Source organism: Aplysia californica, unplaced genomic scaffold (assembly GCF_000002075.1).
Source record: "Aplysia californica isolate F4 #8 unplaced genomic scaffold, AplCal3.0 scaffold00094, whole genome shotgun sequence".
In the NCBI taxonomy this organism is placed as follows: Eukaryota; Metazoa; Mollusca; class Gastropoda; order Aplysiida; family Aplysiidae; genus Aplysia; species Aplysia californica.
Genome location: NW_004797364.1, coordinates 192869 through 217820, shown reverse-complemented (window position 1 = coordinate 217820; position 24952 = coordinate 192869). Strand labels below are relative to the sequence as shown.

The 24952-nt window shown below is 38.7% G+C and overlaps 2 protein-coding genes across 3 annotated transcripts in view; one reads left to right on the top strand and one right to left on the bottom strand.

Annotated features, from left to right (window-relative positions):
* LOC101860799 (bromodomain-containing protein 1) overlaps window positions 1–17761 on the top strand; it is a 48612-nt gene extending 30851 nt beyond the window's left edge. The window contains exons 13-16 of one of the 2 annotated variants that reach the window (XM_005095033.3): window positions 1070–1168; window positions 10219–10325; window positions 11200–11342; window positions 15119–17761. In XM_005095033.3, coding sequence (XP_005095090.1) covers window positions 1070–1168; window positions 10219–10325; window positions 11200–11342; window positions 15119–15317 — 548 coding nt within the window. In that variant the 3' untranslated portion in view covers window positions 15318–17761. The remainder of the gene's footprint in view (window positions 1–1069; window positions 1169–10218; window positions 10326–11199; window positions 11343–15118) is intronic. The other variant, XM_013080650.2, reaches the window with a different exon arrangement.
* A 5366-nt stretch (window positions 17762–23127) lies between these two features.
* LOC106011349 lies at window positions 23128–24075 on the bottom strand (the record flags this gene model as incomplete). Its single annotated transcript, XM_013080644.2, is given in 1 exon segment — window positions 23128–24075. A coding segment is annotated over 1 exon segment (684 nt), but the record flags the coding sequence as incomplete, so codon positions are not given.
* Window positions 24076–24952: the final 877 nt, after the last annotated feature.

The following is a 24952-nucleotide window of genomic DNA, read 5'->3' as shown; positions in this document are numbered from 1 at the left end:
AGGAAGTTTGTGGATGAACACCTGGAAATACTAAAGTCCCCAGTCCTAGGACAATTTAAATGTCAGAATTGAAGAATCTAGCTTTTGACCAAAGATCTGATCATTTTGTATGGAAGCACCCGGTATGCAGTTGTTTGTAGGTTATCCTTTGCTTTTTTAGAACAGGACTTGTCTATTGGCTGTTAATGTTTACATTGCACACAGCTCCTTTCCAGAAGGCAAATCTAAAGATATATGCTTGGATTCCTGTGTTGTATGTTACTATACTATGTATGCACAGTATATAGATATATACAGCTGTTTTCTCAAGAGAGTTGGTTTTCCATTTTGATTGTCCTCATTATCATTCTCATTTCTCATTTTCACTTGTTCAATTTTTGTTGTAATTCCAACAGGATGCTGGTTGCTTTACTTTACTCAGTTCATCACTCTGAGCTTCTTCTATGTGCAAATCTGTTTCAAAATATAGTATTCACTGTAATCCAGTAATACACCATTAGGTTTTCCTGTTGTCTCCAGAACATAGATTATGAAATCCTGTGTAAATTATGCTCCCTTTCTCTTGAGCAATGTCAAGTTCTTGACCACCGGGACTACTGATTGTCACTCGATGCCGAACTGTTACGTTGGCATGTAAAACAAGTCAACTCAAACTCACAAAAGTCTTGTTTTCCTTTTGTCTTCACACTCTGTGAATTTCTTTATTATGGCCTAAACAGACTCTCAGGTATTGTAGCAAACTGCTAAATTTGTTTCCATGGAAAAATGGAAGCAGAAGCACATTGATTTTGGGATTAGATTTCTTTCTTAGTATTATTGTATATACACATACGCCCACGCTCAGACACACACATATAGGTTCTCCCCCATGTAGATTTGAGAATGTGTTTAAGAGTTTCTTTTTCATTGTAGATACTGCTTTTCCTGTTGTGTGTACAATAATTCTGAAGATGATTCTATGACATAGTTTTTGTCTGTTCTTTGTATTGTATTCATTCATGGCTGCTTGCTTTTGCCTTAACACTTTTTGCCTGACCACTGACCACTGCATCGTCATACCTACATCCAGAACGTAGCCGCAGCACCGGCCTCAGGGAAGGGCCCGAGGGTTCGGATCTGGCGGAGAGCACAGAAGGCATTTCGCCGGCCACCTCGCCCGCCCCAGCAGGTAGTAATCGCTAGTTGACCTTTGTCCTCCCGTGTAGCCCAATCACCTGAAGAAGTATCTACTTGTTGCATATACATGTCCCCTTTCTTTACTTTACTTCCCTCCCTCTGCCTCCTTATTGGCTGCTGTGATACTTGCAATACTTTTGTTTACTCACCTCTTTTCACTTGCCCACATGTCCCTTTTTGTTGTATGAAAACCACATTTATGTTCTGTTAAAAAAAAAATTGTTTGGACTTGTAAAATAGATAAATTTCCTGAGATGTAAACAATTTGTTCTTTTCAAAGAAGTAAGTATAAAGTGTTGTTTTGGAGAATGATTTTCTCTGAACTGTATTGGGTTTTATCAAATTAATTATATGGTATTTCCTTTGTTCTTACCTCGGAGCAACTATGTGGCTGTCAACAGTTCTTATAAAACTTAATTAACGAAATATATATATATTTTTTAAACCCAACATCTGTCTTTCAAACATTCTTGTTCCTTTTTCCACTCCAGTTGTAACCATTTTTGCAGTTCATTCTTTCTTTTTTCTAATAAAAAAAAAAAATGCACTTTAATATGTAAATGAAAAACACAACCACCAAAAAACACCAACTTACAGGAATGGGATTATATCGTAAGAGGAGACTACCTTGAAAATATTTTTGAGGAGAATTAGGAAAGTTGTTACCCTTTGCGATTGCGAATTTGCTACTGTTTCTTACCTTTCTGTTGATAAATGTTTCTGATGTCTAGATCTGTAATGCCGTGGATAATTTTTTGTTTGTTTTTTACTTTGTTATTCAGTTTGTGGGTTTAGGAAAAAAAGAACATGATTGTTCAACGTAGCACCTATCATAAATTGTATTCTTTCATTGAAACATTCTCCATGCATTATATTAGTAGTGGGTTTGCTGGTGTTTCACATGTGTTTGGTTTTTTAAAATTTATTAATTATTTTTTTTAGTGTATGCTTTTTGCTTTTTTGGTTATTTATTTTGCATATATATATAGTGTAGGCTAGTGGTAGCTTGAGCTATGCTGTGTGGTAGTTTGCCTAATGCTTGTATTGATGCACTCATAACCTTGCACCTTATTCTTCCCTTACTCCTCGCTCTCCCAACTCTTTGTAACATAGTATCTTTTAGATAGCACATTTTCCTGATCCTAAATTAATACGTATATATGCACATATATACATATATATTCTTTAATATTTCTGTGTGTTCTGTACCCTTGAGATGTCATTAGAAGTCATTGTATTGCTAGTGAATTGCACTGTCAGTTTGGTAATAATATTTAAAATGGACTAAGCTGTAAATAAATATGTGAAAAGTTTAATTTGCCTACCTATATAGAGTAAATGATTTGATAAGTAAAAATGCAATTCTGATGTAGGTCATGTAATAGTCATCACAGTTCATTTCTTGTTTCCACATGCCTTTGGTGCAAATTATCAATAAACCTTTGCTATTCCTCATGAATTTATTTCATTTTTTTGTTCTGTTTTCTTTCTTGAATTTAATTTACTGCTTTCCTGGTGAAGTTTTAGTTGAAGAATGGCTAGTTATCCAGCAGTAGTCACAAATGTCCCTTCTTTGAACTTCAAATTTCTAATGTTTTTTGGGAGTTGAATCAACTCATCATTTTTATGATAATACTGCAGTCTGAGAAAATATGGTACTAGTATCTTTTGAAATATTTATGGACAGCTGAAAAGTTTTCATTGCTTTGTGAAGCCGGCCCAGTATATATTATTCAGGGACTATTTATATTCCAATATGTTACTGTGCTAATAAAGCTAACTTGACTTTTGCAGTTCCTATGAATGCTGTAGTCTTGTTTTCCTCAAAGAAGCCTCAATAATTGTGTATTAGATTTGTACATTTAACACTTTAATTTACAACAAGTGCATTAAAGTTCAAATACATAATCAAATGACCCACCTATTGATGGTCAAACTTTTACTTTATCAAGGCATTTTGTGAAAACTTCTTTGTGTGGTTTTATCATGATGCACCCTCCTCAGTGGTTGGGTAGCCTAGCTTGTAATAACAAAATGCCAACAAATTGAGCCCATTTTCTTCCCCCCTCAGGCTTGCAGGATATTTTTATTTGGCACAAAGGCACCAAGTTGGAAAGACCTTCTTGTCTTCTCTCAGAAAATGTAGCTTTACCTGATGTCTTGATGTTTGATGATTCGCAGTAAAACTCTTATTTTTTTTTTTATTAAACTTATAAAAAAGCTGCAACAATAATGTAATGATTCTGGAAGCAGATGTGCTTGAATAGGTTTTGAATTCTTTTAAATGATTGAAGGAAAGTGATAGGATCAGACAGTTCTTTCGATCTCTTGTGATGTAATCTTGCCCAGTCTTTCCCCCCCTTTTTGCACCATACACGAATGAATATCCTAGATTCTTTATGGTATCAAGTGTAGAATTTCCTGCATTTAGCTGTATCTCTCTCCTGAGACATTTTAAGGTCCTTTGAAAAACTTTTCCAATTTCATTTTCTATTCTTACTAGAACTCGCTTTATTTGAGAATACATATTCCCTGTGGTGTATGCCATGTAGTTATCAATGTTTGATATGTTTCCTGCAGATACAAATCCCTTGTGCACGTCATAGATCAGTCTTCATGGAATTGGAGTAAAAGTTAAATTAAAGTATCCAAGAGTCTTCTTGATGTTACTGCATCATATTTTTTATATATTTCAGTATTAGTTGATGATAGACACACAATACTGCGGTTACTGTAGAGTTGCATTTTGTGCCAGTGGAAGAGGAAGCTCTAGAAGGAATTGATCACTTATAAAGCATTTTTTTCTACACTTTCAGAGATTGTGGTATCTATTTGTCTGCCTTTGGCTACTTATGTAGTTGTGCCACAGACAACTATTGCGTTTACATTTCTTAGTGAACTAGCACTTGTGCTCGCTGCAAGCACATGCTTTCTTGAAACCTCTAGATATGCTCATTGTATTACTAAGATGCTTTGAGCTTGTATAGTTCTTTTGGCCTCGTTATGATTGTTTCTTCAATTAATCATACAAATTTGACATATGACTTCAACTAAGTTCAACAGAGACAGTGGATGGTTTGAACGGGCCAAAGGTCAATCCTCCTTTACTTTCCCTGGGTTTTTCTCCCCTGTCACTTTGTTCTGTCCAAGCACTTAATGACCACTCTCATGTCAGTGTGCTTTTCTGTACTTTTACTTAACCTGCAGAGACCCATCTGCTCTATAGTGATCATTCAAACTACTGAAAAGCTGAGAGAATAGTGTGCTGTAAACATATTCTCTGCTAGTCTAGGGACAAGAACTTATTTACATCATTTAAAGAAGATGGGGATGGAGAATGAAATATATTTGTCATAAAGTGCAGCACTTGAAATTCTTACCACATATTATGGAAAAGGACAGGGGGTGGAATGTGTTCTTGAGATGGCGACAGTAACCTGATTTGATTACAGGTAAATGAAAGGATGTCTTGGTTACATGGTTGCATGGTTCCAAAGCTCTCTGAAGTTGTCAACAGCACTTAACCTCCTTGTGACACATGGAAGTTAATAACCTCTTGGACATTATGACTGCTTTTCACCTCTCCTTTTCTTAAATGGAAACATTGCTATTATAATAGCACAGCATGACTGAGTTTGTACCATCCATTATGGCGGGTAACTAATTGGTAGACTTGCCCTATTTTAATGAGGTATTTATTGCCATTGCACCCCCTGTCCTTTTCTTCCTTTGTGTGAGTTTCTCCATCCTATGGTGCCCATGGTATCAATTTATACACTCGTGGCACAGCACTTGTGACTCTGGAAGATGTGCTAGGCTCCAAATGTTATGGCTTCCCTTGTACATATTTTCTCACTCTGAACTCATTGAAATGTGAAATAAGGTTTCTCCCTTTTCAGCACAGAAATCAAAGAATGAGTTTGCTAGATCTAGTTCCTGGCAGAAGGGAAAAAGTTTCTATCTTCGAAAGTAATGCATTTCAAATGGAAATTTTGATGGACTGCCCATGCAGTAGAAGCATGCTCTTTCAGGATGGGATGTCAGACAAGATACCGCTATAGCAAATTGTGTAAATTGTTCATCACGATGAAAAGAAACAAAATACCTTTACCTGAGGTAAAAAAGCTAACAAGATCTCTTAAGCACTATTAAAAAGTAATGCCTAAATAGAAAAGTAACAAGAACTCGGGATCCCATGTTGAAAATCGCAAACGCTTTGATATGATGAGTTGAAGAATATACACATGATGGAGTGGCTGTCTCTAATGCTTGTTGATATCGTTTCATTGTTGCCCTATGTGTAAATGCTGCACTCCTGAACATTTAAAATACTCAGATATTGCAACGCTCACAGATTTGCAGGCTGTAATGCTGACCTCCCCCTTCTTGTCCCTAAGTTTGGTGACACAATAATAGAATTTGAACTAAGCTCAGGATTACTTAACCCTACATGTAAGCCCAAGACATTTCAGTTCTATAATTTTACTGTATAAAGTTATTTTTTATGTCCTACACTAGCTTCAAAACTTTTTTTCACTTCTGTGCACTGTGCACACGATTTACATCTGGAATGGGCCTAGAATGTTGGTACTTGTGCAAAATGAGTACATTCTCTGTTATGTTTCGGCAAAATTAATTTAAATGTGCTCTTAGGAAACGTAATTCAAAAGAGAATATTTTGTTAATAATTTCCGAGGTGTACGTACCATGGCAGAATTTAAGAATGATTTATGCTCTCCTGATAAAATTAGCTCAGGAGTGGCTATACCATCACAGAAGTAGTTCAAAAGCCATAATGAATGATAATGTGCTTTCAAAATTAAATTCAAAAGAGATTATGGTCAGTCAAATAGTGAATATGCTCCAGTGTCTTTGCTCAAGGCTTATTGCACAAGTCCCCCACCCCCACTAGCTTGGTGCAGAAAATTTGTTGAGTAGTAGATCTTGCTGTCTGTACAATGAATAATGGTTACGGTTAGCTTTCGTTAGACTGGCACTTTCATATGTGTACAACAGTGTGAATTGTGAGTGTCTCCATTTGTGAATCTGAAGACTGGAGCTGGTACTGAGCAAGTAAATTTGTTGTCTCCCATCTTTTAGAAGGTTCTTTTGATCAATTCTAACGATGAATGTAAACAATACAGACATATGTGAGGCAGCATGGTGGAATCAGGCGCTCGTCAAAATAATGAAAGTCAAGAAATTGGCATTTTCCCGTAGGTTTGGGAATTTTTATCGAATTTTTGTTTTTTGGTTCAACACCTTTCATGCCTTTTAAAGAGCACATTTCTGTGTGGATTTTACGGAAAAATGTTGATTAAAGGCAGCAGAAATGTAAATGTTCAGTTTCCACGGACTCTCAAGCAAAGGAAATAACTCAACTTTGGCAGCCATTTTCTCGCTAATTTTACCTCTGAAACCAGATGACCCTCATTTCCTTCAATCACACATATCTCGACTTCTAATCAACATAGATGGATATTATTTTCACTAAAAACAAGGAAAATGGACGCCTTAAGATGATACCATCAACTCAATATGCCCAAAAATTGACGAGAGCCTGATTCCACTGCGTCATACCCCATATATGATTCTTCCGGAGTTACTTGCCTTGAATGAGCTTACAAATTTAAAATAGGATGCGAATGCTGACTTGATGAGACAAAGCACTCTATATCGACTATTTTATGCCTTGGCTTGTCCTAATATATTCAAGGAAAGTTGCTGTGGCTAAGGTACAGCAGCACAGAAGTGCTAGGGTTTTCCCATAGAAATGGTTCTGGCGCTCATATGACCTTATGCAGTTGCGAGCTCCGTAAAACCCTCTACTAAAAAATATAAATAAAAAAGAAATGGTTCCTTACATCCTTTCCTTGATAATTTATAGCAGATGATTGAAGGATGGCATTAGTAGTTCCTAATTCTTTCTTTTCCCTCTATTGTTTCTGTATGTCTGTCTGACTTTTCCCCTGCACTAATTGTCTGTCATTGTGTCAATGTGCTTGTCTGTAACCCAAAGAAAGAGTGATGTTCTTTTAATGGTAGATTATATTTAAATTTGGGGGTTATTTTGGTTCTTTTGAAACCGTGTGAAGCAAAGGTCAAAAGTATTTTTTAGTTTTCTAAGATTTTGTGTATGATCACGCAGTGCAACACTCATCAGTGAAGGGATGTAGGCCAAACAGTTTGAGTTATCTGAGGTCTTTGCTGTATTGAGCAACCAATGGAGTCACTGTGGGATTTGTAGAATTTTCGCACAACTTTTAATTGGTGTTGTCTGATATTTCTGGCTGGTATGGCAGGCCACTCTAACAGGGGCTTTGCGAGTTACCACAGACTTAAAACAAACACACAGCCAGTAAGATACCTGGCCTGCACATTGACTCAGCATTACGCTCTTGAACTGACTTCCTGCTCAAACAAGTGGAATCTGAGCTTACAGTGTGGTAGAAGGAGCTTCATGGACGAGATGAAAGTCGCATCAGTAACATCACATAGCGGAGGGACGGCGCATACATCAGTTTTCTCCTGAGATCAGGTCCGACAATCAAGATTTGTTTATCTTGCAAGTTGAGTTCACCGCAGGACAATGTCATTTTTCTAGTCCAAATCAAAGGGTGATGCACTGAAAACTGGCGTTTTGTTAGGCTGTTTGTTTAGCCTGCAAAAGACACAAAGTCCTTTTTTCTATTCAGTTTTCAGAAAAAATCAAGTGTCTGCTTGTTGGGATGCAATATCCTTTGCTACCCAGGTGGTCCCTTTATAAGCACGATGGAGGCAGCTCCTCTCCTAAATGTATTGAATTGTGCTGATAGGGATATTAACATCTACAATCAATCAAGACCTGAAAGATATGAGCATTTTATATTATATTATATTTGGTGTGATGGTCTTTTAATATTTTCATGACATCAAGACGAAGTCTCTTCACTGGACCCAAGATGAAGCACTCTGCATTGTGTGCATGCTTTCCTTAAGCACAACAAATGGAAATTTATGTTTGACAGAATACCGGTGGTACTCATAGCTAACAATTGACAACAAATAGGCCTTCTAAATAAAGATTCTATCAGTCGTAATGTGTCAGTATCACTACATTCAAATCTTTTATTTTCCTTAACATTTTACTAATTTTGCTTTTACAAGCTGTACGTTTTCAAGAAACATTAGAATTGTGACATAGGGCTACCCAACACAATAGGATTGGTTAGCGTAAAGTCAACTAGACTGACCTCATGATGAACCTCAGATATAATGGATAGACCAACAGCTGCGTCTGCTCTCTTTGTGTAGTTTGTTGTTCATAGTTTGTGGTGTGGTTGTAATGTATTCTATGTTTAGTGTTCACAGTTTGTGTCATATTCTATGTGTAGCACGTGTACTTGACAGTTTGCGTTGTATTCTGTGCACAGTGTTTGTTGTGAACAGTTTGCATGTCGTATTCTATGTGGAGTGCTGGTTCCAGACTGTTTGCGTTTGTGTAGTGCTTGTTCTGAAGGGTTTACTTCGTTGTATTCTGTCCAGTGTTTGTTCTAGATGGTTGTTTGCGTTGTATCCTGTGTTGTTTGTGTTCTAGACAGTTTACTTAACAATATTTTGTGCACAGTGCTTGCCCTTGACAGTTTACTCCTTGTAATAAACATTCTACACTTTGTGCTTTTTTCTAGTTATTCCACTGAAATAATTCACACCTTGTCCTGTTTGCTTTCTATGAAGTTTGATTGCTTGATTTTTGTCTGTAAATTGTGCTGTTCTTTAACAGTTGACCTTCTAACTGCTCACTGTTATCAGTACTGTTATAACAGTTAACCTGCTTAATCCCCATGAGCCTGCGTCTGGTGCAATGCTTTGTTGCTCATAAAAGACGGAAATCCTTACGTGTTTAAATATCTCTGTCTTTTGGTAGACTGGTTAGGCTTGTATGTTTGAATCTGTACAACTGGTCACAGCTCACTTTTTTTTTTTTACTGTAAACTCAGAAAAAGCAAATTTGTAACCCTGATGCTGTCTTAAAACACCTGTTTGGGCCTGATGATATATCATTTGCTTTGCTATTATCTCCATTGTTATCACAGTACTTTTTCATTGGAGTTTTAAAAATAAGGAGCACAGGGCCAATGTCCTTTTTCAAACTGGATTTTATAGAGAAAGGAATTGTGATTCAAGGACTTGAAGAGGATGGTGAACCACGATAGCACCAAAACATTTCGTTAATATTATTTAGTAGCTGGTAAAGCTTTCAAAATGATTAGATGAAAACTATAGCTGAAACTACTGAATGTCTTTAGTTCCTATCTTTGGCATCTGCAGATGGTTTTGACTGTCTTTTTGGAAATCTGTTGCATGAATGTCATGGGTTTCTATGTTGTGCTGGGTTGTAGCTGTAAGATGAATTAACTGACTTTGTGTAGCCTAGAGAGAAAAGTATTTTGTGTTTGTGTGAAATGAAAAGCAGTGTACAGCTAATGGTTGAAGTTTTGTCCTGAAAGCTTTTCCATCTTCCTATTCCATTTGGTATTTTTTGGGTGTTTGGATGGCCATCTGGTTTGGACCTGCTATGTCTTATTTGTATTTATTTTCAGTGTTGTTTTCCTAATTTTTCATGGGTGGAATGTGGCTTTTGATGCACTGACTTACAGTTAAAAAAACACCCAACTACTCCCTTCCTTCTATTATATCTTTCTATTGTTTTTCTTTTTTGCACTCTTTTTGGCTTCCAAAGTGCTTCTCTTAAAAAAATTTACTTACAAATGATTTGTTTGTATGTCTTGTGGGATCTTTTACTTTTTCCACAATACTGGGGGTGCCACTAGTAAAATCTACTTCTTTACTGTCCCTCTTTTGTTTCTGTTTGTTTGTCTGACTGTCTCGCTGTTTCCCTACGCTAAATTATTTTTATTGCATTAATGAGCTTCTCTTCTTACAAATGAACAAAAAACAAGCATCCGGCACCCGTGTACATATTCTCATAGGAACAGGAAAAATAATGTTTTCCCCTGTTTTTGTCCCACGGTGTGACGAGATGCCTATGTGTATTGACAGGCCGTGCCCGTCGCAGTCCCAGTGTGGACTCTGACGAGCTCATCACGCTGGAGCCGCTGGACCTGGTCTGGGCCAAGTGCCGAGGATACCCGTGGTACCCAGCACTGGTGAGTCTTCTCTACTGCTGGTAGTTGTTGGTGGTTGGTACTCTCTACTGGTAGCTCTTCCTTTGCAGATGCAGTCCATCTGTTAACTCTTTTCCTGTGGGTGGTTAGAGGGTGCTTTTGTGTGGTTTGCTCTTTCTATCCTATCAAACATCTGTTTGTTACTCTCTTGTAACACCTCTAATCTTTGGCACTTATATGACCTTATTGTGTTGCAAGTGCTGTAAAACACTTACTAAAAAAACCATGTTGTCCTGATCTCTCCTCCTTTTTGTGTGTTTGTTTTGTAACACCTATTTTCAGTACTAAAATGACCTTATTGTGTTGCAAGTGCTCTAAAATTCTTACTAAAACTCTTTCCCTTCTAGACCGTTATCTTCACTGTCACTTTGGGGGGAGGAGCATTTTTTCATATGACTAATCAGAAAAAGTGTACATTTTTTTTTCTTAATTTTTAAAGTGAAATTTGAATGTGTTGTGTATCAAAATTGACTGCTCAGTGTAAGACTGTCGTATGCCACTTTTCCCAATTCAAAGTAACATATTGAAAGAGTCTTACACCCAGCAGTCGAAATGCAGAGAAATGATTTTTTTATCAGACAGGGCTGAGGAAAAAGTAACTTGAGCTTTAAATAGTGGTTTATCGGAGTCTGATAACAGAACTCCGAAATTTCTGCTCACAGTAGGGAATGAGTTAAATCTGTGGTTGGGTGATGGAAGTTATGCTATGGTCTCTTCCATGTACTTTTTTCAATTAAATGTTATAATGACCTGTAAAAAACTGTTTACTTTTGGTATTCCTTTTCAATGTCTATTAAGTGTTTATTGAAACCAACAAACAAAATTTGGTAATGATTCTTCTTATTTCTATGTTCAGATCATCAACCCGAAAATGCCCAAGACTGGCTACTTCCACAATGGTGTTCCAATCCCTGTCCCCCCGGATGAGGTGCTGGAACTGCAGAGCAAATACTCCGAGTCTGTCTACCTGGTTCTTTTCTTTGATACCAAGCGCACATGGTAAGAAACCATCTTTCTTTTCCACTTAATGACAATGGCTCGGCCGTTGCGAATTCATGTGTGTAAACTTGAAGTGGGGAATATCGATAATACAATGTTCGAATTGTGAAGCTGGTTTCATTAAAATTTTTCAGCAGGTGAAAAAAAAAGCATTCTAATTTGAATGATTAGAGAAGACACAAATTAGGCCGCAGTGCTTTGATACTATCTTTAGTGCGTGCTGACTACTGACTTTCTTTGGAGGTGCGCAGAATGATTATGGCAATATGTGGAGAGTCCTGACGGTTTGGTCCACAAAGTACATACTTCATAATTTGGGTTTTTGGTACAAATGCAAAGACGACATAATTCCCCTTCATATGACACCAATATCAAATGAATACAATAATATTTAATGGAATGAAGCACGATTCAATATTGGAATGCTCCACTGCTGTCCGAGGTAAAATACTGAGAAATTGGCAATCAAAGATTTGACAAATGCCTCCATAGCAACAGGCATCTTCTAATAAAGCTTGGTCAATGAAATTTGGCACACATATTAAATGTTTCAATGCAAATATACTCACCAATTTTCAAATCATTTGCATCAATAGTTTTGTTTTTAGAATGTTTTCTCAAGGGCATCAGAACGTAAACAAAACAACAACAAAAAAAGACAAAACAAGAACTTTAAAGCTAAAGAGCTATAATTAATCATGGTTCTAAATGTCAATACTTGAGTAGACATTGAAAGACTTTAAACACAAATGAAATACAGGATATACAACAGTTGGACCAGCGTCTGTGGTTCAATAGTTTGGCTCTTCATCTATCATTATCATGCAGAGAGCTGGAGTTCGAATCAAGGCCCATGTGGAACAAATTTTTAATGGAGTATCTTTGTCTCTCTTCTAGGATGTAGCTTAGCGTCCCTCTCAGCCCAAATTGGCCATGACAGGCAGGATCGAAGTAGCCCGCCTCTTAAATGACCATACAGTGTTGCGAGGTGCGAAAAGCAAAACAAGAGATCTAGGACACCGGTTGGGGACTTTATTTATCAGGCCCCAAAACATTTTCACTGACTGTGCTGAACTGGCGTCTGTGGTGTTATGATAAGGCTCTTTGCCTATCATGTAGAAGACTACTTTGATTCCCACCTGGGGATGAGCATCTGTTTTTCTGCTGGGATTCCTCCCTCTCAGCCCAGGTTGGCCCTGACAGGCAGAGTCGATGTAACCCGTCTCTTAAATGACCTGCTTACAGTGTTGCTTGGGACGCAAAACAAACCAAAAATTAAACTGTTCTGATAGCTGCAATATATGTCTCATCACTTGAACAACAATTTGCAGACAGAGAAAAATTATAACAATAAAAAAAAAATATATATAAATGTCGCATTTGTAAGATACAGCCAATTCTCCCCACGAATGTTTTGAGTTTCTGGCCTTCATTAGGGCATCACTGACTAGATCGTACCTGGAAGCCATTTTGGAAAACTAAAAAATCCAAGAAGTTTTGAGCCAATGAGAGTATCGGAAACTAGGGAGTTCCCCTTTGTAACAAAGGAGGTCATTGAAATGTTTACAAATACAAGCATTCTTTCAAGCCCTTTCGTAGGCCGTAAAGGGGATCCCAAGGACTTAAAATAGGTCTCAATGGAAAGCTAAGAGCTTGTCTCCTTATACGCAATGCGACGTCATGTCGCTTGTGGTCCTTGCCGCTCTAAAATCAATCAAGTAAGATTATAAAGAAACCCTCTCCTTACATGCGACACAACCATCGCCTGCGGTCAGTCCATATAGCAATCGAGGGTCTCGTCGCATGCGACAGACTAGGGGTTTGACTGGTTTAGAGCATTACCATTGGTCAAAATGCCTAGCCAAGGAGTGCCGGTCGACATGCCATGGGTTGTGTGTGTATGGTGTGTGTGTGTGTGTTTTCATTTTCAATTGGACCCAATGCAAGTTTTGTGAATCTAATTTTGCTGTTTTGTTTTTTTAACGGACAGCAGGAGGAGGATGAGGAAGAGGAGGAGGAGGAGGAGGAGGACGCATGGGATTGGCTATGTACGGAATAAAAAATTGTCAACGGCTTGTAGAACTCCCAACCGATGGACTTTGTACTTCCTTGTCCATCTTCACATTAAAATTTGCCACTGTCTCTCTTCTGGGAATTGCTAGTCGCTTTCGGCGAAATGTCACGCCACGTCTATGGATACAGTTTTGTCGCTTTTGTAGCATGCGACTGAAAATTTTAGTGCTATGTGGCCGTGCATAACAAAACACCTCGCGACTCATCACTAGCGACAGTCCCGTGTGACTAAGTGTCGCGTCGCGTCGCGCATAAGGAGACATAGCCTAAGGATTCCCTCTTTCCAGCGTTATGTGGTTTGCCAGGTAATTTTCAAACAATATCATTTCACCGAGTAATAAATGTTACACAATATTGCATCACAGAACAAAGACATTTTCCAAAAAAGCTTTATAAACACATTTAACAGCAAATTGAGAAGTTTCCGCCATGAATGTCAAGTTACAATGTGAGGAGGAGGGTGATTTTAAAAATTAGATCTAAATTTAATTTTTTATAAAAGTCTTTGGGGGGGGGGGGGGGGGGGGGAGTAGTATGCAATTGAAGGAGTCGCTCCGTTCGTCCGCCCGCTTGAATGCATGGAGCCCATAATGGAGTCTCTCCGTCTGCCGGTCCGCTCGCTCACTAAACGAACTGTTATCTCTGTCCGAAGTGTAGCTAGTGCCAGCGAACTGTTCGTTACTCCCGGATGCTGATTTAGCAAGCTCGACCCAACTCTAATAAAAGGTGTTGAGCCAAAGAACCAAAATTAGTATAAAATTGCCCATCAGTCAAAAATGGTGGTTTCTTTGATTTAATTATTATGACGAGCGCCTGATTTCTTCAGAATGCCTCACAAATCGTTATTCTGCTGGCCACTCCTTTTTAGAAGTAAAATGAGTGTAAGAAGGTTGATCTGCCAATTGGCTTTTTCCCCCCAGTGCTGAAAATAATCATTATTGTCTCAGTTTGCTCTATATTAATGTGAGCAAACTTTTATTAGCTGCGCAAAGTAACTACCATTGTTTCTTAGGTAGTTGCAAAACAGTTTTAGTAACATGCTGGAGAGACTGTAACAGGTGTGCGAGAAGCTGGTCTGAAAATGTCTTGTTATATTCCGAAAATTTCTCATGGATGTGGTACCTGAAAACAATAGGGGAAAACAACCTTTAATTATCCACACAAACCACATGCTGCCTTTGTAACATCCACTGCCATTGTAAACGACTAAGACAAATTGTGAGATGAATAATGTTTGTCAATGTCATAATTAAGAAGTTTCAGGATTTGCTGTTTATCAAAGCCATTTGACTGACATCTTTGATGCAACAAATAGGCTCTTCATGCCAAAGACAAGAGTTCGATTCCAATATGGGGATGCCTATTTTGTAGAGTATTTCCATCTTCTCTCCTGCTGTGTCCTACTCTGGTTGGCTTATCCCTGACTTGCTGAGTCTAACACCTAATTTTTAAAATAACTTAAATGATCTCAACTTGGGTGTAAAATATTTAGTCAATCAATCCAAGCTGTTTGTGTGATGAATGAAATGTTTCAAAAGCAGTTCATCTCTTGACAGTCAGCTTTTACCATTGGGATCAAGGTGAACACAAATTTGTTCAAAGTTTTTTTGTTTTTTTTTTAAATTTTGAGTGGAACAGGTAATCTATTTCAAAGCAAAAACCATTTACATTTGAATTGTTTATGTTTGTGTCTTGTCTATTAGGCAATGGCTGCCGCGTAGCAAGCTGGAACCTCTGGGGGTCAACTCGGACCTGGACAAAAGCAAACTGATGGAGAACAAAAAGCCCAATGTGCGCAACGCGGTGAAGAAAGCCTATGAGAAGGCCATCATCCACCGGTGTCGCGTGCGAGGCGACCCCAACCCCCTGTCAGATGACTCCAGCTCAGACAACAACCAGTAGTCTTTGTCCAGTTTGTGTTATCATATTGGAAATTGTGATGTCTACCAAGTTATCAGGGCTGTTAATCATTCTGATTGTCAAGTGTGTGCATAGTCGATAACTGAGATATTTGTATAGGATCTGTACCGGGCTCATGTATACAGGTCGGTTTGGGGGGATTTGCAGAATTGTACTTTTGAAGTCTTTGTTAATATATATACACAAGTCGTTGTTGTATTGTGATGTGCTTACTGTGAAAGTGTCCAGAGACACCTCCCTATGTGTGAACTGAATGCTGTTGGAGATGGTAGTGGTTCACGAGAGATGTAAGAGTTGTTGGATGAATGAATGCTCATGTTGAACAATGAATGTTAACTTCCCCCCATTTTGGCCAACTGGACCAGAGTTCTGTCCCTTATTCCTGTGATGCAAGTGTCATAGTTCTTTTGTGAAGTAACAAATGAAATGCACAAATTTGAATAATTTTATACTTTGATGTCATTTCTCCATGAATTTATACAGTATGTTTTTTTTATTCTTTTAAAAATATTTCATTGAGATGGGCTTCTTTGTTGGTGTTTTACACTTTTTGTTTGTTGATTTGTTTTCTAGTTTGAATGTTTGAAACGAAATAGCAGTGTTATGATGTTGTCCTCTTTGTTTCTTAGAATTTCTATAAGACAGGATCTTGAACTTGGAAACTTGAAAATTCGGTTGACATGAGTGTAATCTATATTTTTCCATAAACACTTTGTCCAGTGATGGTGGCTTGGCTTGTAGTTGTATATATATATACACCAAACAAAGACTGTATCACAGGTCTTTTTTCGAGGGTTGCAAATGAGCTTTCCAACTGAAATACAAGGAGAATGTACCGGGTGGCGGCATAAAGTACAGTTGTGCAAAGTTCTGTCACGGTTTGTAGCACTGTTTTTGAGAGTTGTAAAATTTGATCATGTGATGACACGTATGAAAATCGAGGTGATGTTTGGTAAACCATATTGATTCTTGTCCAAAAATAACCTGTCACACTCATGTGGCATTGAGGAGGTGGGGAGGGGGGGGGGTTAGCTTGTAACTAGTTAATAAGGCTACTTGTCTGGTGGGTAAAGTCTTATGGTTGAATGCTTTTTGCATTTTAGAGGGTAAAGGGTGTGTACTTTGTTGAAGAGCCATTATTAGGAAGGAATGTTCAGACCTTTGGATAATGTTTCATTATTTATTTTGGTGAATTTGAACCCAAATTTTTGCATAGTGTCTTTCTAAACATAAATTATCAAGGTTTCAAATGATACAATAGCTGTTTTACTTTTATGTTGATAATGTGTTGTCCTGCTGCCTATTTTCTGAAAGCAGCGTTGCATCCCACTATAATCCTCGACAGTATTAGGGTGAAGCATTTTTCTCTAGCATATTTCAGCTTGAACAGTACTTTAGTGAGTCATTTTCTAGTCGAAGCAACGGCTAGCAAAGAGTAACAAAGTAAACTTCTTTTTTTTTTCAGTTGATTTGGGCATGTAGCATTACTGCTTGAGATAAATATTCTGATTGTTAAAAGGTTGAGAGTTTGCTGTCCAGGGACCAGTGTGGATGTTTGTGTACCACCAGAACTTAACTGGTGCAGTTCAGTTCCACTGTCATTACTGCCACCTCTGTCATGATATCTTTTCTGAATGTGAAGAACTGAGGCTAAACCCACTTCTTTCTCTTTCAGCCGTTTGCCCCTGGCAGTTTTTGCAACCAGGTTTGCCCCCGGTTTTTGAAAAACGGTGACTAGAAACCAACTTCGTATAATTTTCCAACTTGTATGTTAATGGATTTGTCCTGAATTTTCTTTGCAGAGTGTCTTTCTAAACACAACTGAACAAGCTTCAAGAGCTGTTGAGAGTCACTATTTTTCTTTTGATGCTCCCTTTTTTTGTCATAAGGGGTGTTTACTTTTTTTTTGGGTTAAAGTCACTGAATGCTGTTTGTATTTCATTTAAAAAATAACATGCAAACTGAATTGTACACATGCCGGGGTTTAAAAGCAGCAAACTCTTCAGCGCTGGTTTTTTGGGGTTTTAAAAAAATGATTTCTGTCAAGCATGATTCCTTTACATTATACATTTTTACTTTTAAAATAAAGATTGCAGATTTGTGTAATGTCCTTTTGTGCAATTGATCAGTGTTGTTGTGATGAGTTTTCTCCAGTTTTGTGTCATTTGTTCCTGGCCCATTGTAGAGCTGCCTGAGGAATGGTTTGCAAAGCTTGGTGTGGATTGTGTACCTCTGAAGCAGTGAAACCCTGTTATAGCATAGTTTGAGGTGTCCGGCAGTTACGCTAAGTCTGCGGTTTGAAGTTTGTTTTCCAAGTGACATTGATCTGATATCATCAGATATGCCAACTCTTGCTTTAGCTCAGATGTTACACTTTTAACATCTTGTTAGTTCAAACTTCTTGTGAGTTGCCTGCGGCGGAAAAAGTTTCTGAATCTCTTGTTGGTTTCGGAGAAAATGAAACAGGAATGATTCACCTTAGGTTTGAAAAACAATTCTTGTTCGGGAAAGAGCTGACCCTTTGAGTCATTGTCTGAATTGGCACACATCTTCAGTATGTTTGGACAGGGTTTTATTGTCCAATATTCTCCTGTCGCTAGTCATGGCGGTCACTGTACTGTGAGGGAGAGAACTTTTTCTTGTGTTTGACAGCTTTGTCGTTATTGTTGGCTGACAATTAGGGCTTCTGATACCACCATTGTTTTTACGAGAACATGAACAAGTGACGAGTGAGTTGAGCTTACATCCCCTTTTGAAACTTATGTACATTTAGTTTAGAGGAGAGTCTTCATGGTCAGAGTGACAGTCTTCTTACCCCTGCCTTCTCCAGCCATACCATTGTATAAATAGCTTAGTTCAGTGCTTCCAATTTTCCATATTTTTATGGAAATACGTACTTTCTGACATTTCCGTACTTGCTCTCCATTATTATCAACTCCATCAGTAAAAAAGTGTGATAGCATAGGGCTACCAAAGTACTGTAGCAAAGTCTAGGCCCCTAGACCCCCGGTAGAATTTTCCTAAATATTCAGCTTGAGCTGTTGGACGCACTGGTAGTTGGACTGTCTCCGAGTTATAATGTTCCTCTTTTAACTGTCTATGGTTTTGCTGGAGAGACTTGTCATCCTTTGAGAGTGTGGTTTGTTGTTGCACTATCTGTCGAATGAGTTTGCATCTGAGTCTTATTGGCTGTTGGTGTGACCCATGGTTCAAATTCTTGCAGAGTTGTTTCCTAACTCAGGGCCCATGGTAGTTTGGCGCGTGTTTAAAGCTTTTCAACGTTATGGTCCTACTTATATTGGGCATTAATACTTTGGGTTAGCATTGAAGGTAGCATTAGTGGTATAACTCAGACTCTGCTTCTTGGCTTTGACACAAGACCTTTTGTTGTAGATAATGTTGATAAACTCAGTGCCTAAATCTTCTACTTGTTGTTGGCTAGGGTTTTAGGTTGAATTGTATAGTGATGGTTTAGAAGCAGTAACAATGGTAATGGACTGCAATGTGGGATTTGACTGAAAGCACATCTCTCTGTCAAATACCCTTTGTGTTCACATAATGATTAATGTGACAAGATGTACTTTGACTTTCGAACATCTTCCAGATTATAGAATTGAATAGGTAATTTGCTTATGACCATACAGCTAGCACAGTGTGTTGTATTTCCCCTTTTCGATCACTATTTGAATTCCCTAGTCGAAGGTTGCTTGCACAAAAGGGTGAACTACAGATAAATATGATTTTTGTGTTTCACCTTTACAATAAAGTACCTTTACTACAAAAAAAGTGTTAATATTTCAGCGTGGCTGCTAATACTATACACCAAATGGTCATTGCCTAGCCCACTGTTGTCAAACTCAAGGTCCATGGGCATGCGGGAGAAATTTAGGTAGTGGTAGTCCGCCTTGAGAGTCCCTTCAACGTAGAATCTTACACATAACATAAACGAACTCAAGAAAAGATGCCAAACATCCAGCTGTTGACAAACTGGCATAAAATCAAAATTTGCTATGCTCTTGATTTGACATAAATTTTCACTTTTTTTTTCTGTTTTAAGTCGTATTTTGTTTAAAAAAGGTTTCGGTTTTTCCATTGCTCAGTGAGTGTTTACCCAGTCTGGCCAGCAGCCTTAGTTTGACAGCCCTGTTGAAGCCCTGTTGTCAGGATTTGAAAAGTTTTCTATTTGGTAAAAGTCTTGCCGTGTGTTATGAGTCAATATGGTCAGAGAAAACATAGCACAAATAAATGGCTTAGGGTTCCAGGCAAGCCCATGAATAGTTTGTTGGTTAATGGCTTGTGGAGGGGTCAGTATGTGTGTCCCACAGAGTTTGCTGTGAAAATTGGAATTTTCAAACCTTCTTTGTGACCTTCGATTTTTCAGTCTTGTCTCCTGTTACTGGTTCTTGTCTCTATACATGCAGCATAGCCGTTCTTGAGACTGTATGACTGCACTTTTTTACATGCCTAGATTTCATGTACTTGTACATTACTGCTTGCCATCTCATATTTCTTTATTTTGGCACCTCTAATTTTCTAAAAAGTACTTTGTTTTGATCCTTTCTCATATTCTCTGCGTAATTTATAAATTATTTATAGCTTTTTGATGTTATTTTCCCAGTGTTCTTGTACTGTCAAGGAGAAAAAAAGATGTGTGTGATGCAACTATTTTTGATGCATGTCAGTCCGAGAGATCAGAAAGGATCTCGTGAAAGGGAAGGACAATTTTGTTTATGAAACAACTTAACCATCATGTCTTACATTTAAACTACTGAAGTTACACGCTTTTTTTCCTTTCTTCAAACCCTCACAACTGAATGATTTACACAATGTGTTTGGTACGGATCGGGCTGTATACCTTGTTGCGCCTGGACATAGACTGAGTGCAATTTTTGCTGACATTAAAATCTGTACTGTTGTATCAGGTGTTTAGAAACATGTTTCAATGGTCGCTGAATATAGAGATGAACTTTAGTACTGATCTCCTTGCCTCATCAGTTACATTTAGAAAATCGGAATGAATGTAGCAAAAAATCTTTTATTTGATTTTGGTTTCTCTAAACCTTTTCTTTCTTCCCCAAATTTCAGAGCCCTTTCACATCAGTCTATTATGTTGCAAAAAAAAAAAAATTGGCCCAAAAAAACAAATCAGGATTGTTATATATTTGAAATGTAAAGGCTCAACTTTAATGGAACCAAAAATGACTCCCCAAAAAACTATAATATGTTTGTGTTGGATGAGCTATAGTTGGTGTGTAAAAGAAGAATTTCACAAGTTGGTGTGCACACAGTTTGACAGAGTATTCTTTTCAAATGTCTTGTTTCAGACTCATGTCTGAGTTTTTTCAAGTATAGTATTTGGAGTTCTTTTGATGTGTCACATTTGAAAAAGCATTCTTGGGTAGGATTATTTTTTGTTTTGTTTTTTGTTTCAGTTGCAAGTTACAACTCACTGTGGGCAACTTGTTCTTTTATAACTATCGTTTTGCCTTTTTTTTTGTGATTAGAGATATGTGTGAAAGGAGGGGGGGGGGGAGCAGAGTTTGGTGGGCCAGGCCTTGTTCTTGTGTTGACTGGCAGCACGTTCTGCTTTTGACAAATGTTATTTATTGGTTAGATTGTTGAGCGATATTACAATGCGATATCTGTGACTTGTCAGTCTTGTTTTTGTGTCATATGTTGGTATACATTGTCGTATACTATAGACGCCTTTGTTATGTCATTTTGGTCTCTTTTTTTCTTTTCAGTATCAAACTCATTTGCTATCCACTGTGAAATAAACATTGAAATGTGATCCGTCTGAGACTTAGTTATATCTCTGTCATGTTTTGAATATGTACAGGCTGGCCATTTTGGCACTGTGGGTTATACTTTAGGTCTCTCAGGTGGATATCTGAAGTTCAGATAATGGGTGGTTGGCGGGTACTCTGGTGTGGTTTGCTCCTTCTTTCCGATCAAACGTCTCTTGTCGTTATCTCCCTTCCTTCTTTTTTGTGTGAATTACATTCTTGTAACACCTCTCATCTTCGGCCCTTTATATGACCTTATTGTGTTGCAAGTGCCATAAATAACTGTAAGAAAACAAGATGTTCAGGTCTGATTTGGATCTGAATTATTTTTGTCATCCTTCCTTGAAAATTCATTGCATTTAATGACCATTATTGTGTCAGTGCGCTTCTCCTTACTCAAACCAAACACTTTCTTGGATGGTTTGCGGGTGCTCTAGTGTAGTTGGCTCCTTCTTTCCTTTCAAACGTCGGTCGTTGTTATCTCTCCTTTCTTTTTTTGTGTTTGTTACTTTCTTGTAACAGTCGCTGCAGTGAAACCCACAGGGAGCACGAGGCAGGGATAGGCCACGGGAAACATGGAGGAGATGCGTGGAAAGGGACATGAGAGAGATGAAGCTCACTTAGAAGTTAGAACGAGCATGGAATGATGGCCCAGGACAGAGATAAAATTAATAGTAGGAGCTTGTAAGTGGCCTATAGGTATGCCCTGACTGCCAGGGGTGAAAGGCATTGATGATGATGATGACTTTCTTGTTACACCTCTAAACGTTGGTACTTATATAACCTACATGTGTTGTAAGAGTCGTAAAACTTTTACTTAACTCTTGCTAAAACAAAACAATACAAAAAGGAAGCGGAAAATCTGACATCCTTGCAGGAAAGAACAGAAGAACGTTCAACCAGATGTGCACTTGCAAAATCAGTGGAAGGACCCTCGGCAACATTTTGGAGAGAGCAACGGAGCATCAATGGACATGTCTGGGCTGCAGGGATGTTGCTTCCTGAAACAATGAACAATTAAACAAGACAAACCAAACACCTTCATTTCCCCACTCAAACGACGTTGCAGATGACAATAGGAGGACTCGACTCGTTTGTTCTGCCTTCTCACTTTACTCTGTTGTCCCGGTCTGTCATTTCCGTGGGTGATTGGCGGGTGCTCTGGTGTGGTTTGCTTCTTCTTTCTTATTAAACATCTATCGTCCTTATCTCCCCTTCTTCCTTTTTATGTTTGTTACTCTCTTGTAACACCTATAATCTTCTGGCGCTGATATGACCTATGCAGTTGCGAGCGCCGTAAAACCTCTACTAAAACTTAAACTGTCATTTCCGAGTGCACAACTTGGCAATTATTGTGTGGATGTGCACTGTTTAATCCAAGCAAAGGGACTCTCTAAGGACATTAGCTCGATTCTCACTTGGGGAAAGATATCACGTCGACGATTTCAGTTTTTATTCGTGAGTGGGGGGGGGGGGGGGGGGTCGGCGGGTGCTCTTGTATTGTCAGCTCCTTCTGTCCTATCAAACTTCTAACGTCCTTATATCTTTTGCGAAAGCAGTTCCTCCTACTGTATGTTTTGGGGGTTTTTTTTTGGTGTTTCTTACTGTGTTGTTTAGTTGTTGTTTTGCTTTTTTTTTTAAACCTGTAAATTCTTTGCCATGGATCGACAGACTGAATGGCTGGAACTCAAATGGCCGCTGGATCGGAAAAGTGAAGTAAAAGTATTTTCAAGTGTTTTTTTTTCCTTCGTCCACTTACTTTTTACATAAAGCTCGACGAGTGATCCAGGGATGCCTTTACCTTTAAAGGTCAATATAATGCAATGTAGAATTATCTTTGTAATTGAAAGGGAAACTGCTTTGCTAATTTTCTGTGAAGCCAATGAGAAAATAACAAAAGTAGGAGCCCCCCCCCAAAAAAAAATAAAAATTAAAATTACATGTAATAAAAAGAAAGGAAAAAAATTTAAAAAACCAAACACAAACAAAACAACCCAATAACAATGTAGGCTTTCACTCCGTATTTTAACTTCATTGCAAGTATCCACTTCTAATTTCGTACAAGGCGGAAAAATAAAGTTGGACAAGCACACACTCAAAAAAAAACTTGGCTTATGATTGGATCAAGATGTTAAAAACGCGAACTTTGTGAACATGTTCCTGATTACATTTACTTTGTAGTTGTTGTTCTGGCTGTTACTGCCGCTGCTGCTGCTGCTGCTACTGCTGCTGCTGCTGCTGCTGTTGCTGCTAATGTCGCTGTTATTCTTTCACCTTCCGATGCCGGGTGGGAATTGATACTGATCTATTGCCTCTTGTTCTTTTTGTCCCATGGTCAGATCTCTCACGTTTGGGGATTTTCCATCTGCCATATTCTTTTTCTGGGCAATCATGCGTGCTCTTGATAAAACATCTGCGAGCAGTTCGATATACAAGTCTTTCGTCAGCGTGTCGATTCTCGAGGGACTTGCAGACGACATATGGACGTCTAACAGAGGCAATAGTTGGAAGGAGACTTCCGGCGAGTTATCCGGATAAGTGGATGCTTGTAGTGGTTGAGAGGAGCCTTCAGAGGAGTCGTCCAGATAACGGGAATCCAGATAATCGGTCTCTGATCGAACATCATAACGCACTCCATCGTTGCCATTTCTTCGAGCTAGATTTCCGTCTGATGTGAGATCATTTCCGATACCGTCAAAAGAATTGAGCTGGTTCAACTTGTTATTCCTTAGATTGAGATATCTAAACAGCTTTGATCGATCTCTTTTTCCTATGCCCATGTGGGCGAATTTCGGATCTATGAAACTTTGTCGGCTCTCGTGGGACAGGCTTCGGGGTGTAGCTAAGTCCCGGGTGGTAGGAACGGCAGCAGACGTTTCGTACTGTTTGACGAGATTTTCCACAGACGATTCCACTTCTGACTGGGTCATCGGTCGCCCTGGGTCTGCTGCCCCTGGAGAGAGAATGAGGATAAGGAAGTAAGAGGATAAGGAAGTAATTATACGTAGATCTACACGGACATGTTAAAACAGTGGGGACTTGATTAAATATAGGTCAACTACTCACAAACCCGTATCCGTGTACCCCTCACTCACCCACCCCCAGCCTCTCAAACTAGTCTACCCCCCTCTCTCTAACATGCTCACATGAAAGAGCACACATACAAGAGGGTGCGTACGCAGAGACCAGGCACACATGCAAGAGCACGCATGCACGCACGCACGTGCGCGCGCGCACACATACACACACACACACACACACACACACACACACACACACACACACACACACACACGCGCGTGCGCACAAACACAAACACACACTCTCACACAGTCATGTAACACAAACACACTGTCTCTCTTTCTTTATCACGCACTCATTCACTCAAACACATCCATACATATACACAAACACGCATGCAAATAATTATATTATACATGTACAAACATTCAATAATGGCTTGCTTTCTCATTTTGTCTGTATGTTTGAGTTGGCAGTTTTATCTTTTTGTCTGTTTGTTTTGTTTTGTTTGTTTTGTCGTGATTTGTTTTGTTTTTTGTTTTTGGTACTGCTCTGTTACAATATCGCCTGAGGAAAATCTCGTCAAACACTACGGCCGGGCTCTCGTGGTCTACAGGTTAAAGTGTCTGCCTCTTATTCAATAGGTCGCAGGTTCGAATCCGGATAGCGACAGAAAATTTTCTTTCCCAAAATGTTCTCCTTTTCATCCTTTCCTGCTCTCTAACAATGTTCTGTCGTTTGCTTTTGTCTCCACCTTCTGCCCCCACCCCCTTACCCCCTTTGTCCCTCCTCTGGGCTCTTGACTCTTTT